Source organism: Diadema antillarum, unplaced genomic scaffold (genome assembly GCF_040938485.1).
Source record: "Diadema antillarum isolate AM-2024a unplaced genomic scaffold, OU_Dant_1.0 seq00000400_RagTag, whole genome shotgun sequence".
In the NCBI taxonomy this organism is placed as follows: Eukaryota; Metazoa; Echinodermata; class Echinoidea; order Diadematoida; family Diadematidae; genus Diadema; species Diadema antillarum.
In genome coordinates this window covers 1151924-1167520 of record NW_027271391.1, presented here as the reverse complement: position 1 = coordinate 1167520, position 15597 = coordinate 1151924, and the positions used below count along the sequence as shown (strand labels likewise).

The following is a 15597-nucleotide window of genomic DNA, read 5'->3' as shown; positions in this document are numbered from 1 at the left end:
GGGAGAGGAGAATGGATGGAGAAAACGAGAACCAAGGAAGATAGCAAAGAGGCCACGAAAGATGAAGTAAAAAGAGAATAAAGAAAGAAAGAATTGACAAAATGAGAGAAATACGGTCGTTTTCATTTACCCTGCAGCCATCCAATTAGGAAGCTTTTACACCACCAATCAAGACCAAAACTTTCTGAAGATCTGTTTTGATGAAACTTGACAACACGTTTTCTTATCACAGATTCCAAATGAGTTGAATGCATCTGCACTCATCCAGACTAATCAATTGTGGTTGAAAAAGATAGTTAAAGTAAAGGTCACTTTTTGTGATACTCACCAGAGCTGGAACAACGCTGGAGGTATCAGACAGAGTTAAGGATGTTGATACTTGGAGTTTGCCATCGTCCACTTCCCTTTCATCACATCTAATGATGTCTGCATGAATTACCAAAATACATGTACTGCAGAACAAAAAAACATTTGCAGCAAGAAACTTTCACGAATCGGAGCTGACTGCATTTTTTGCAGCTTGAAACTTTAACTTACGCTAATTGATACTGGTATTCAATGTATTATGTAATGTAGAAAAAACAAACTTTCGTGTGCATTTTACTTTTACAAATCTTGACTCTTTGCAAAATTTGCAAAAGTTTCATGCACACAAAATTTATGGTTTTACAGTATGCATCACTCATATATGCCCTCTACTGCAAAGAGTCAAGGAAAACAACACTGCTATACCTAGTACAATATTGTAGATCTAAAGAATTCCCTGGTAAACTACAGTAGGACAATATTTCAAACATTTCAAACCTTAGCACATGTACATGAAAGCATTTGAATTTCCAAGATTTCTTGGAAAGAGACTTGCAGTCCATCAAATATCTGATACCTTTATTTTCACGACTGTTGTGAGTCGGGTGCAATTTCCAAATTTAAAGAGAAGCGGCAATATTGGCTCTAATTCTGAAGTGATTGTGACCTGCACGCAGACATTTTTTCAGTTCAGTAATGTCCTCCATGATCACAAAATCAACCACTCGTAAAATTGACGGGAAATCCCGATTCGCAGAAAAATTAAACTCACTAAATGTATGACATATAATAGTAGTTTAAACCTAACCAAATGATGCGACATATATAGAGCATTTAGCCATTCTTGCCTCACATCTTGTGAGAGAGACAAATAATGTGAATAGAGTTTGTATGCTTCTGTTTAAACAGGAAGAGTCAATGCACTATTTTAGGCAAGGGGTACATTAAGACGTTTCTAAATGTCAAACGCTCATGAGAGGAAATGAAATTAAGCCCCTCAAGCCCTCAAACCGGAAGATGCATGTTACTACCTCTTCTTCTTCATTGTCTTCTTCTTTTTCTTCTTCCTCTTCTTTTCTTTCTTTCCTGTTCAAGATTGACAGTCTGTTCTGCCAAGATCAAAATGTTACTGTATGTTATAAATGTAGAATGTGATACAGCTCTGATAGAATTCCTAGGTATAAGCCAGTTCAGAGTTCCAGCCTGCGCCTGTGTAGAAAAAGGTCATTCCTACTGAGAGACAGGTTGGTATTTGAATTCACTGAGATAAGGATCTGTGATGCAATGATTATTCATATACTGTAGTGTAAACAGACATTTTCGTAATTCATTAATTTTTGCATATTTCGCGCTACTTCTGGCTTGTTTAACGCATTCAATACAGCTCAATAAAATGGATTCTTCCAAAGTTAAGAATTATTGTCCCCGCCGAATGAGTTCGAGCAGGGGACTATGAAATTTTTGACCTATATTGTACATTTTGCTACAAAATGCTACTTCCGGCGGGGACATATTACGCACCGCGTGATTTCTACTTTTCCTTGTTAAGTTTTAGCGCCATCATTACTTGAATCCCATTTTATTTGCTCATTTTTCCACTAATACTTTACTTTTTTATGTGATTATGGACAACAAATGTGTAAAGATAATGTATGGAGAATTAAAAAAATAATAATTCTTCACTAAAAGCACTCATTCTATCAACGTGCTATTGACATATAGGTTAAGGATATCTATTCCTTCTGCTTTCTGAAAGGGGTAGGTCAAGTGCTGTTTCATTACGCTAGAAAAGAGAATATGAATGCTGCATTTTCTTTGTATTTCCTCTATATATTGTTCATAATGACATCAGTCTCAGTATCCAGGATGACAGCACAGAAACTATGAAAGTTCCTTTAAAAATCCCTTTCCTTAAAAAAACAACAACAATAACTTTGCAATCAGTTGTCTAATTTTCCTCAAAGTTTCACTAATGCATTCTGCTAAAATTGCTGCTCTCACTCAATCTACATGCTTGGTTTTGGTTTCTTTAATTCTCTTATTTTATTTGGTGCAAATTTCTTGAATTGACTGATGTTTGTAGAAATACTGTATATTGCCTCCAGTAATGTAAATGCATTGTATATCATACCTGTTGTGGGAATTACTATATTTTTCTGTTGAAGGATGATCATACCTATTTTTAATTTCTTTAATGCTATGTGGTTCATGATCAAGAATTAGTATGATAGCTTCTCGATTATAATTTACACAAGCTTGTAAGTGACACCATTTCTTCTACCAGTGCATCTTATTTGATTGTTGCAAGTTTTTTTATGGGGCATTCACTATAAAAAAAAAAAATGAACCTAAAATTCTCATTGCCTTTTCATGGCTATATATGTGATGCAGTTAAGGTACCAGTCCTGTTTATTCTTTTAACTGGCATCTGTTTAATCGACATCTGTCAAGGTGAATGAGAAATATTTAATGTAACTTCCTCTTCTTCATGGATGTAGTTTAACAATAGACTTGTAGCCATTACAAATGCAAGGTCATGTAACTATTGCAGGGAGTCGATGTGTACTCTATGTAGCATAGAGTTACAAGTATAAATAGCCTGGCACGTGCAACTTCAAATAGAATTGCTGAAAAATAGCCAACTATGGGGAAGCATGTATCCAGCGGCAACACCATCCTTTATTGATCCATGTCAAACTCTTGTGTAAGCTGTCCTGTGAATCTGTTTGTTAGACATAAAATTTTCAGAGGCAGGTGGTTTTACATACGTCTACTGTCTGTTTTCTGCTGAGATGGCTTACAGGGTGCAGGTGTTTTGCAAACACTGTTGATGAACACATATTGTTCTCAGATTTGGTTGGCTTGTCAGCTGAACAAGTCAATCAATGAGCAGACATATTTTATCCCTTAATAAAAATTCAATGTCAGCAGGGCCTTTGATGTTGCCATTGAAAAACTGTGACATCAGAAAAATCATGAAATTTTGGTGAACATTCCTGTTGTGCAACTGTACCAAAAACCACTTGATGATACATCAGTAGAAAAGACAAAAGCAAAAACAAAACAAAACATGGATTTCAAACCACCAAGAAAGTCACTGTGAACATTTTCCCCCCAAATAAGCCTAGATATTATATTCATTATGGACCAGAATGCATTATTTGTATAAACTCTAAAGGGCTTTTTACACTTGTAAATTTTTGCTTAGCCCCGGACCAACGGTGGGGCTAAGGGGGGGAGGGGTGCCTTAGCCCCACCGTTGGTACGGGACTATCCTTAGCCCACTTTCTGTTTACACTTATTTTTGCCAAAGTGGGCTAGCCCCACCGATAGTACGGTACTATCTGGCCCTGCAAAATAGCAGGGGTTAGCACCGCAATTGCGGTGCCAAGCAAGTGAGTGTAAACAGAACGAAAAAATAATCCTGGGCTAAGCGACGGAGACGAAGTCCGACCCTCACTGACCAATCAGAAACGAGGTAATCAAGTGCTGCCGGTGCGTGCGTGTACGTGTACAGTACACAGCGTAATTATGAATATTCATGTGGTTTGGAAAGTCCGGGGCTAAGAAATACGAGTGTAAAAAGGACAGTTTTCTCCTTAGCCCCGGACAAGAGATAGTACGGGACTAATTGGCGAGTGTAAAAAGCTGAAAAAATTGGTACGGGACTAACGATAGTCCTGGGTCAGAGAAAGTCCGGGGTTAAGAAACGCAAGTGTAAAAAGCCCTTAAAATGCTTGAAGCTTCTTGAGGTTGTACCCCCCCCCCCCCACCCCTTCACTTCATTCCCACGGGCGGCCCTGACGCCCCAAAGAATCATATGCCTAGCAGCTCTTTAACCTTGGAATCTCTGGTGGTAGTAGTAGAAGTATCTGTAGCGTAGCAGTCATCTTTTCATAATGTATATTGTGTCTTTAATAATCAAATATAGGATGAAATGGTATCAATGATTAGAAAAAAATGAATGAAATTACCAGGTTATTAATTAGTGTTCAACCAAAGATACCTTTTTAAAATCTTTATTCACATCTTTCTCCATCCCAGTGAATTGTGACTGGCAAGATTTTCAAAGCCTTGATCAGGCAACAATCCACCCTCTGAAAATTTATCTAATTCCATATTTTTTTTTCACAGACTTGTTTTCACAAACGGTTGCATTCCACTTACTCAAATCAGCATTTCCAGCAAGAGATTGATATTCCAAATGATGTACATCTGTACCACCTGTACATAAACCACCGATCTTTCATGGACTGTCCCTTATATAAAAAAGTTGATCTTGAAAGAAAAACAAAATTCTGTACTCATCCCGCAAGACTGAAGAGTCAATATCCTTGCTCAAGTTCTGTGAAAGACGACAAATGTTGTGTACTGTGCGAATGATATAATGAGTGCTATGGATGATTGCCACAAGTATCACTCTCCTGCCATTCTTGATGGAGAATCGATCATCTGACAATTTGATATGATTTTGATGGGCTCGCTGTGATATAGGAATTGCTTTTACTCGTTTCCATCTAGCATGTGCAGGTATACAATGTACCTATACCGTATGTCAAAAAAAAAATTACAACGGGACCCTCTGCAATGATGACTTTAAAAATTGTGTATCAATCTGCACACAATTTCAGGGTAAGAAACTATAACTTATTACTCACTTTTACAGAAAACCCTATCCGATTTGCTTCAGTGGTCAAAGAAAAATGAGGATTTTTGTAGAGCATGTCAGGAATCCCTTCCCTCCAAGTTCTGTCCATTGTGTTCACACATTACTGTAAAACGCAATGTTTACGCGGCATGAAATTTTCGCAAATTGGAGCCGACAGCCTTTCTTTGCAGCATGAAATTTTCGCGAGTTGCCTCTAACATTCAATGCATATAGTGTAGACAAGAACTTTAGTGTGCATTTTAAATTTGCGAGTGTTGGCTCTCTTGAAATTCGCGAAATCAAAATGCACGTGAACATTCCTCATTTTACAGTATGCGGTTCCAAGAGCATTCAAGTGCTAAACTTGGAAGAATCAGATCCATCGCTTTACAACGATCCACATTTCTCTGTGACCACTTAACCAAAGTGAATGGGGTTTTCTGCAAAATAGAGCTAAGATGTTACATTTTAAGACCCAGAAATACATGTAGCATTCAGACGGTTTAATCAATAAAAAAATTTTGTATATATACTGTATATGACGAATATTTTTTTAGGTTTTTATTTTCGCGAATTTCATGAGTCAGGTGCTATCCTTGAATTTAAAGACACATTGAAATATTAACTCTGATCCGGACATAAATGTGACGTGCACACATACATTTCTCCATTCAGTACTGTACTCCGTGATCGCAAATTCAACCCCTCTCAAAATCGTCGTGAAGTCCCTACAGTGTATTTGCGAAAAACAGACTCACTATATATATATATATTTATATATATATATATATTTTTTTTTTTTTATTCTGAGCAAAAAGAAAGGGGTAATTTTCAAACCAATTTTGAGAGAGATAATCTATAATCTTCACTCAATTCCCTCTCAGTTAGCCTATAATTCAATGACCCAGTTATATCCTTGCTAATTATGTCTGCTCTGCATGTGCGATGCAGCGGTGTGCAGCGAGGGTGTTTGTCCACAGCTTTCTTCTCCTTCTCTGCGCCTCTTGCCAAGAGTTGTTCTAACCCCATAACTCATCGAGAAACCGGCCTCAGCGGTTAATGAAACAGCCTCAGCTGTGATCCCCAAGTGGCTCTCTTTCACTCTATCCAGGAGACGGCACAACTCCCGAAAATGTGGATCATTCGTATCAACGTTTTGAGAAAACTGGGTTCCGTCAATCCCCTGGCCATTTGAGATGCTGATTAAATCTACAAAGCTAAGTGAGAGGAAATGTATAATATCAATATGTATTTGTTCCTCTGCGCTTTAGTCGTGGCCGCTCGCCATGAGTTGAAGGTGAATTGATGGCGATGCAGTCTTTCTGGTTGCATGTTTATCGTTTTATCATCACATGATGCCTCCAGGCTTTGTGATCTGAAGTTAATAGAGCAGGATATAGCTTTGCGATCGCCACAGGGGAGAATGCTTCATTTTGTTTTTGACAAAGGTGGCATTTTCTCCCTTGTCTTGATGAGTACACAAGTGAATTCATGTTTAGGTAAGCCTGCCATCTTGCGGCACCAGTTCAAACATTTATGAACATCACAGCACAATTTACATATTGATTGCTTGAAATGATTGTTTGTTTGTTTGTTGTTGTTTTCTTTTGGAAAATGCTTTGCTTCCAAATCGGGATCAGGAAACTCCACTTTATTATCAAAAAGTCCATAATGAAGAAAGTTAGGTCAAACAAACAGAGAAGTAACAGATTATAAGATGACACAATAATCAGACAGGAAATGAGATGATCGTGGGATCTCGAAGTAGAAGTTTCCCCCAAACAAACTGGATTTTAAATAATGAATGCTAAAAAAAAAGTAATAGAACACTCAGTGAAAGTTTGAAAAAAAGTGGACAAGCTATAGGTTCTGAATTTCTGAGAGATTTTTTTCAAGTCTTTTTGAATTCCATGGACTGCCCTCCTGGGATTGAAACTCCACAAGAAATAAATATATAGACAAATACAATAGAATGAAATAAAATATGGTAACAGAATAAAATTGTAGTTCCATGATTTCAAGAAATCACCCCCAATAAAATCAGAAATTTTCACTTTATGAATATTATGCATTTCTTCTACTTATTAGAGAGATATATTACAAGTGTAAATATGGCAGATGTTATTCCTCATACTTAAGTGCTCTCTCATTATCCTAAAAAGATATCATTTTTTTCTTCATTTTGTTGATAAGGTTGTAATACATCATCTACATCCCTTAAGTTTATTTTCAAAGAAATGAAAAGAAAAATATTCATTTCCCACTGTTCCATATCAGCTTTAAAAGAATGCCGATTGTTCATTTTGTAGCCTTGAACCTTTTTTACACCAGTTTGTTCAAGTTCTTCATATTCATAGGTTGCTGCGTGCATGCAGTTTTCTCCCTATTGAGAGTCTGTGTACCAAATCAGAGTAAATCAAACTGTCTCAGCTGAATTGTTTGATAAAAAGACAAAGATATCAAAACATCCCCTGCATTGTCTAATTTATGTTGTCATGTGTGTTCTCTGCAAAGCTATTAATAGCAATATAACAAGAGACTGATGTTTGTCGTTCAATTGAAGCTCACACAGACTCTCTTCAATTTAATTTTGTGTGCACTGAGTTCTGACTATAATCTCTTTTCTTTTCATTCAAGCACACTTGTCTTTTCTTAGATATATTTTCACAAAATTTCACTTGCATTTGGTTGTTATTTTTTTTTTTGTACAATAAAACAAGAATATTTGTTTGTGTTTTGTTTCATACATTTCTGAGATATCTCAAGTAAAAATAATACATAAGTTATTGGCTTGTGCATAATAACGGATCGGCATTCTTGGAACATGTGATTTTATTTAGCAATGCGAGATGTGCATGTTATGGTACAGCAAACGCAAACAGCGGAATGCAGGTATGTAGTGTTTCATAAATCACCCAGACTTAAAATGAATATGGGAGACATGCATAATGTCAAGAACTTTTTACCTGTTTATGGAGACTGTACCAACATAACCACCAGCACAGACAAAGATTAATCGAAACAGTGGTTATGATTCTTTTAAAGTTACTGCTTTTCTTTTATGATATTTACCAGCATACCAGCACATGATTACTATTCATAATTGTCAGACAAAAATCTCTCCTCCCCTCAGCAGGGTTTGCAGTTAAGGAATGCAAATCAAGGGTTTGATTAAAGGACAAGTTCACCTTCATAAACATAAGGATTGAGAAAATGCAACAATATTAGTAGAGCACATCAGTGAAAGTTTGAGGAAAATTGGACAATCGATGCAAAAGTTATGAATTTTTTAAATTTTTGTGTTGGAACCGCTGGATGAGGAGACTACTACAACTTGTGAGTCATATGCGTACAACAGTATAACGAAAATGTAAAAGAAAATTCAACATATTTTCACTTTTTTCGCATAATAAAAGAGCACTTGACTTGCCTCTTTCTAAAGGCAGGGGGAATAATATTACCCATAACATTTGTCGGTAACGAGGCAGGGGAATGTGTACTTTTTTCGAAAGATGGAATTTTGTGAAATTCTCTTTATATTTTCCTTATATTGTTGTACGCATGTGACATCTAAGTTATTCATACACTGCAGTAGTCTTCTCATCCAGCGGGTACTGCACAAAAACTTCAAAAATTCATAACTTTTGAACGGATTGTCTGATTTTCCTCAAAATTTCAATGATGTGTTCTACTAATATTGCTACATTCTCTCAATCCTTATGCTTATGAAGGTGAACTTGTCCTTTAAGAACATTATGTCAGGATATGCAAGTCAAGGGAATGTGTGAGGCTTGTATGTACAAATACGTTTTAAAATCGTTTGTGTGGTCGATTCCTTTGGAGCTGTACAATCCTCTCCTTTGCAGAGTCATAATTGCTAAACAACTCTAGTAATTTGATGTTGGACGAAAGAAATAATCTACCTTCAATTTGCATTCCAAACATGGACAATATGTGCAAGTAAATGAGAGACGTATGGGTATTACATCATCAAATTGACATAATTATATGAATGTGATCAATATCATATTTCTGGGAAAACGCGAAACTTTCCGTAAATGTCAATGTCTTATCCAATTTTAATGAAACCTCTCTACCTGTGTATACACACGTAGTATTTGATTAAAGAGGAAGTCCAGACGATTTTCAGAATTTGACATTATGTAGTGTACATACAATGTAAATGTTTAAGATTTGTGGAATTAATTGTGGTCCTTGAGCAGAGAAACCAGAACTCTGAAAAACCCAAAACAACTTACTAGTACACTGAATAAGCATGATGACATAGGAGACTCACATATTTCAGAAATTAAGCAATGTAATTCCTTTACAATGTTATGTACCGCTTGCTTATTAAGTTATACCTTTGCATAATCTATGCATATTATGCTTTCTTCTTTTGTTCGGCTTCCTTGAGCCCCAACTCATGCATTTCCATGGTGAAGCTGATATGTCATCATCCTCGTTCATTGTGATTAGATTTGTTCTAAATTTTAAAAACCTGCTTATTCCTCATCCAACGAAATAAATTCTGGAACTTTGTACCCAGAACAACCAACTTATATAGTTGTTCAAATGTAAAAGTCTGAAAATAATCCGGAATTCGCTTTCAAACACTGGAGAATATTAGCTAATAGACACCCCAACCCTACCTTAGGAGCAGAATGCCTCGCCTGTAGAGGAGACCACGATTCCTGCACGAGACTCGAATCGGTGACCTAAACATGGGGATTCCGTACTTCTATCCGTTGAATCACGGAGGCACAGGGGATTTTCTCTTCTATATACCTCCCTGGTTGAAGTATGCAATCATGTACACCGAACAAATCGGGGTTTCAATCAGTTTCATACATGAAACCATCATTCATTTAAAATTTCAATCTTGCGTATTTCATTGTACGGGCTTAATTATTCAAAGCAAACAAATTCTCAAACTTCATTTTATCATGATGCATATCTTTTGTTAGGATTGCTCTGCAATGCTGAAGACGAAGTACAGGAGCAGCATTTATGAAATGACAGTTTAAGATTTGATTTTCACGTAACATCTTTATATTTAAATCCTTACCATTTAATTACATCTTAAAGATGTAAACAAAGTTTAACGCGTTTTTATGAAAAAAAAAATGAACCTTCAATTGGTATTACTTTTTATTTTCCCGGTTGAGTTTCCTAGCTATTCGATGACTAACTCGGTCCTGCAAACCGTAATACAATGTAGAAAGAATGTATACATTAATTAATGAAATGCCAGAAGTTCTATAAGAATACAGTATGTCTATTTCAAGGTTTTCCTTGCTAGTTTTCTTATCACTGCGAAGCATTTCATTCTGAGATAATCATCGTATAGGAGCCTACCATGTTTACATGTATTGGAGATTACCCTGGGTTTTGCACATTATCTTCACTTTGCAGTTGGAAAAAAAGAGCGCTCATAGAATAGCGCGCGTGCGCACACACACACACACACACACGACATCCAAGCACACACGCACACGTGTAAATATACATTGGTACATGGTGTACATGTAGGCCTCATTAACTTAAATATGTAAATGAATTGAATTACGTATACACTGTTACGGCTATATATGTACACACTATTTCACTAAACTAGTAGGGTTTAGTTATAATACATGTAGTGACATTGTGTTATCTTCATGTTTAGCGCTCGCAGCGGAAAATTTTATCATGACACATCATCCATACACCCCGGGGTAAGCAACAAACAAACCACCAACTTCTGATTTACATAAATATAACCACATTAGTCGTTGAGTTTTTTTAATAGATATATATTTATATATCGAATATTATATTCCCAATATAATCATTGACGCTACTTACATCTGACATAAAACGTTACTTCATTGAAGAGTGTGTTTAAGGCTACAACATTAATGTACAATACTAATGCGTATCTCTGTCTTCACATCATTGAGACCACGGATGTTTAGTTGCCGTGATTAAAACAAAAGAGCGTAAATAATAATATTTGTTTCCAAGAGGCAATTATCTAGAAATATGGAAATGAAATCTGAGCACATTCGGTGAGGGGGGTACTGAGTGCCTGCTTTTAGAGGTCGCAAAACTTGTAGCAATAATTAACAATTTCCCTATATGATTGACTAGAACTGCCTTCATTTTGTACTTGCAAATTTTCTCACTTCCCCCAGTCAGGCGGGCGCAAAACTTCATGAAAATCATACATGTCATGTTTTTTTTTTTTCAACAACAAATTCCCTGCCATGCTTATTTTTCTTTGTTTTTCTTTTCCACTGAAAAATCATCGTACATTTGACATATTTGAGGTAGAACACCTTAATTACAACACAACTTCATGAAACTCACTTTGATACATGACTTGTAGTTCAAATGAAGATACTGTAATATCACATCGATTATTTCCATTATCTTTGTCAGCGAGTTCCATAAAAAACACCACACTCCCCCGCCCCCCTCCCCCCCCCCAAAAAAGGACAAAAATGAAATCAGTTGGCTCTAGACACAGAGATAACAAAGCAGGTTTGGATTACACATGCAGAAGGACTTACAATGTAAATTTCCTTTTGGGAGAAAACTACAGCCTTGCCAAAAACCGACGCGACCACCAACGGGAAAGATAATGTGTGTGAAATTACCCTTTCATCAGATGCATAAGTCCTTCACAAACGTTACGTATTACTTATGTTGTCTGCTAATGTACTACAAATATTGTACATGTAGTAGATGTATTTGGAGCGGGATAGCACCGGTGGAATACGGTAGCTCAGACCCTTTTCTCGTTTTAAGGTACCGAAACACTCTACCATTTTATAATTGCAGATTTCACGTCAAGAATTTACCCAAGAGCATTCGCAGTCTTCGTGGCATGTACATTTGTAGCTTCCAGCTTAGCCTCTTCACGTTCATTCTCATGTTTCGATTGAGCCAATTTTCAAACATCGAATATTATACCAGAATGTGTCGCGAAAAGTACTGAGTGAGCCCGTATCATCAGGAACACAACACATAAAAGAAAAAGAAAAAAACCAACAAAACAAAACAAAATATGGCTGACCTGTTTAAAAAGGGAAAATAACAAATCCTGCACGGGAGCCTTGGGCACTTCCTTGCAAAATCGAGAGGCTGATTGTACCGAGCCAGCATGAAGTATTGTGGTGTGCTGGGATATGAGGAATGAATAGCATAGCAATGGGCGCTCCTCTCCGCACTTTAACCATAAACAGGAGGGGTTAAAGGCTAGAACCGATGACCTTTGAACCCGATTCGTCTGCGCACAATACTTGTACCGTCTTGCGATCATGGCACTGCGTTATCCCGGTGCGTTATTCAAAACCATACAGCCATGCAGTCTACAACTGTTTCATACTTTCTTAGGCCATTTCTGCTTCGTATTGAACGCAGAACAAGAATGACACTATCATACTGCCAATTTGTGTACATGCGACACTAGTGTATGAATAACGTGCAAAAAATTGAACACTTCATGATGTAAAACAACGATTTGGCGTAGAAGTAGAACAACGAGTAAAATATCATGGTGTAGGATGGTTTGACATGTATCAATGTCTGTTTTTTTTTTGGAAGTATGGCATATAATATCTGGATTCACCTCTTGTATGACATTGTTATATTTCTCTACTTCTACTGAAGGATTTAAACATATATCAGTACCCGCAATTCGTCTCGTCTCGAAATGTAAGGAATAGAAATTGAAAAACTAAACAATTGCCTATCTGTCTAAGATAAATTTCATATCTCCACGGACAGCCATGTTGTACATCGTATAAATGTACGAGTCATATACTGTATTATAGACATGTGTAATGCTACCTCATTTTATGATGACCTTTTAATTTTAACATATTCTCCGTTCACATAATATTCACCAGCAGCCGTTTCATTTCCAAACTCTTGCAGATTTATTTTACCAAATGATAGTTTCCTGTTTATTGTCATAAAATTTGTCAGAGTTTTGCCTTCTTTACTGGTGGTTGACTACTATCTACAGGTGCTAGTGGAATAAGTGATTATGTCTTGCATCATGTTAGATAAAAACTCAGTGTTCATCTGCTCCTGTTCATCTACATTGCTGCTTACAAGCAGTTTAAAAACGTTAAAAGTATTTTTTTAAAGGCGCTCAGTAGCTCGTAAAAAATAATATTCTATTTCACTGATCATCAGTGAAGAAACAAAGATTTTCATTCCCGTGGAGTGTGGCGTTGTGACAACCCAGCAGTCACTCGGTAAAAATTAACACATCGTAATCTGCTGAATATAAAGTGAGCGACTACCACTGCTGCTATTACTACTACCTCTTGTGCCAGAGCCCGAGGTTGAGGACAGATAGGCACGGGAGTTGCATGATCCGTTCTAGGCCAACGGTGGTGATCATCGTGCAGCCATACAGATCGATGCATTGCAATTCTTTCAAATGCTCAGCAATGAGAGCCAGGCTTCTGTCCGTCACGCTGACACACTGTCCGATGTTGAGGGTGGTGAGGTTGTGGAGATTCCGGACCAATCTCCCCAACCCCTCGTCGGTGATATGGCAAGAACTTAGACTACAATTTGTCAAACTGGGCATTCCCTGAGCGATGTGCGATAGCGCAGCGTCCCCGATCTTGTCGCAGAAGCTGGCATCCAGTGTGTTAAAGTGTCCCCCATACTCGGCGAGGTGAGCAATGCCGATGTCGCTAATGTTATCGCAGCTCCGGAGGTTGAGTTCGCGAAGACTCGGCATCCTGGAGAGGCTGATCATGCCCGTGTCCGTGATGCCGCAACAAAAACTCAAGTTGAGGCTGGCGAGCTTCTGCAATCCTTTGGCAATGCTCATCAGAGCTGTGTCACTTAATTTCTGACAATCCTGTAGCACCAAGAGTTCCAAATCTCGCGTCCCCCTCGCCGCCTCCACACTCACTCCAGCTAAGTAACCGATTCCCACGTCAGATATGTGCCGACAACTTCTAAGATTCAATCCTTTGAGTTTGTGAAGTCCCCTGGCGATAACCAGGAGTCCCGTGTTGGTGATGTTGCTGCATCCTGCCAAGTCGAGCACCTCCAACTGTTTCAAATACTGCTCAATTCGCCACAAACTTGTATCGGTAATCTGCTTGCATAGACTGAGATTCAGTACTGTTAGTGTGTTGATCTCCCGTGTGAAGGCATGGGACAAACCAACATCAGTCAGGTTGTAACAACCACTCAGATTTAGGCTCTGTATGCTTGGCATTCCCTGCAAAACATGGCTCAAACTCCGTCGTAAACTGAGTATCTGAACTCGTTTGATCCCCCGTGCCACAAGACTTGGAAACAAAGAGGGGTTTGCCCGCCGCAAATGCAACTTGGCCTCCACTCCACGCCATACCGAGCGGTGATACGCCGCGTCTCTCCATGCACGACAGACCTGTGCTACGCGGCCTTTATCACGTACGTCCAAATAGCCGAAAATTAAGGCGAGTACTTCAGGAAACAAACATGAAATGTGAGTTTCCTCTTGGTACTTGTCGAAGGGCATTTCGTCCACAGAGCGACTGGCTCTGTTTCGACGGCTTCTTCGATTCCCAATGGCTTCACATTTGCGATGTTTTCCATGCAGAAATCCGCCGCCTCGGACGGCCGATTCTATGCACACACCACATTCTCGTTGCACGCTGTGCCGCATAGATGCATACGCTATAACACACGTCCGTTGAATGAGCATGCATGCGTGCATCGATATCAGTTCACAGTGCATAACACAGCGTGGGTATGGACAGATGAGACGGGGCCGCTCAGGTCGCGGTTTGTGGCTGGCGAAGCACAGTGTGCTAGCTACCCCCTCGGTACACTCGTTTACCATCGCACTGTGTAAGAACGTATTTGCAGTGGCCTCAGGCATTCATTGATAAGTCACGTGACTCAGTCCAGCGCGGCGTACGGCGCTGCTGTTGTGACGTTCAGTATTCTTTCCGACTAGTCGAGCGTGCACCGCAGGGGGAGGTTTCTTTTGAGTCGCAATGAGCTTCGCCAAGCCAAATTGCTGATAACCTGAAAAAACGAGGAACGCGCAGCAAGACACCAGTGTATGTTCTTTAAATCTATATAAAAAAAGAACCCTGATTCATATCGACTAGCAGAGAGCTCTCATTTTTTTTTACCTTTTAATTTGTGGTTCATGCTTCCACTATGCAAATTCAGCTATTGTGAATGTAGAATGCGCTTACTTTGGCAAACTAGATATCACTCAGTTGGATACTGTGGTAATTTTCTGTGTGTTAACTTGAGACTAGTAAGCGTTTTTGAAGAGTAAGTGAAGCTGAATGTAATCATCGCTCTTTAAGGCGGACAAAGGAACCATTGTACTGTGTTTAACTTTACAAGACCTGATGTGTTACGTATGCTTTGGCCGAGACCATGATCATTAAATGGAAATCGATTAGGTTAATCCTTCCTTTGTTATAGAGAGTTGGATTGACTAATCCCTACCATTCAGATGAAGTCAGTGACGATGTTGGTACAAGTATCAAGAAGAAAAAGCTGCAGACAGCATAATTAAAGGATTGGAGTTCCATGAGTCAGGGGTGTTTGATTTCAAGAAGAAAAAAAATCGCGCCGGTCTCTGGTAGGCTTACGTTGTCTTCGGAACTTAGCACTTGATC

At 38.4% G+C, this 15597-nt stretch overlaps 1 protein-coding gene across 1 annotated transcript; it reads right to left on the bottom strand.

Moving 5' to 3' along the window:
• Positions 1 to 13268: 13268 nt before the first annotated feature.
• Positions 13269 to 14697, bottom strand: LOC139732111 (F-box/LRR-repeat protein 14-like). Its single transcript, XM_071642978.1, has one exon. It carries the CDS (start codon positions 14691 to 14693, stop codon positions 13269 to 13271), a length of 1425 nt encoding a protein of 474 aa, XP_071499079.1. The 5' UTR covers positions 14694 to 14697.
• Between the last annotated feature and the right edge of the window lie 900 nt (positions 14698 to 15597).

What these genes read in the sequence shown, in the direction of transcription:
- LOC139732111 (XM_071642978.1), bottom strand. Translation starts at nt 14,693, where the DNA reads ATGCACTGTGAACTGATATCGATGCACGCATGCATGCTCATTCAACGG.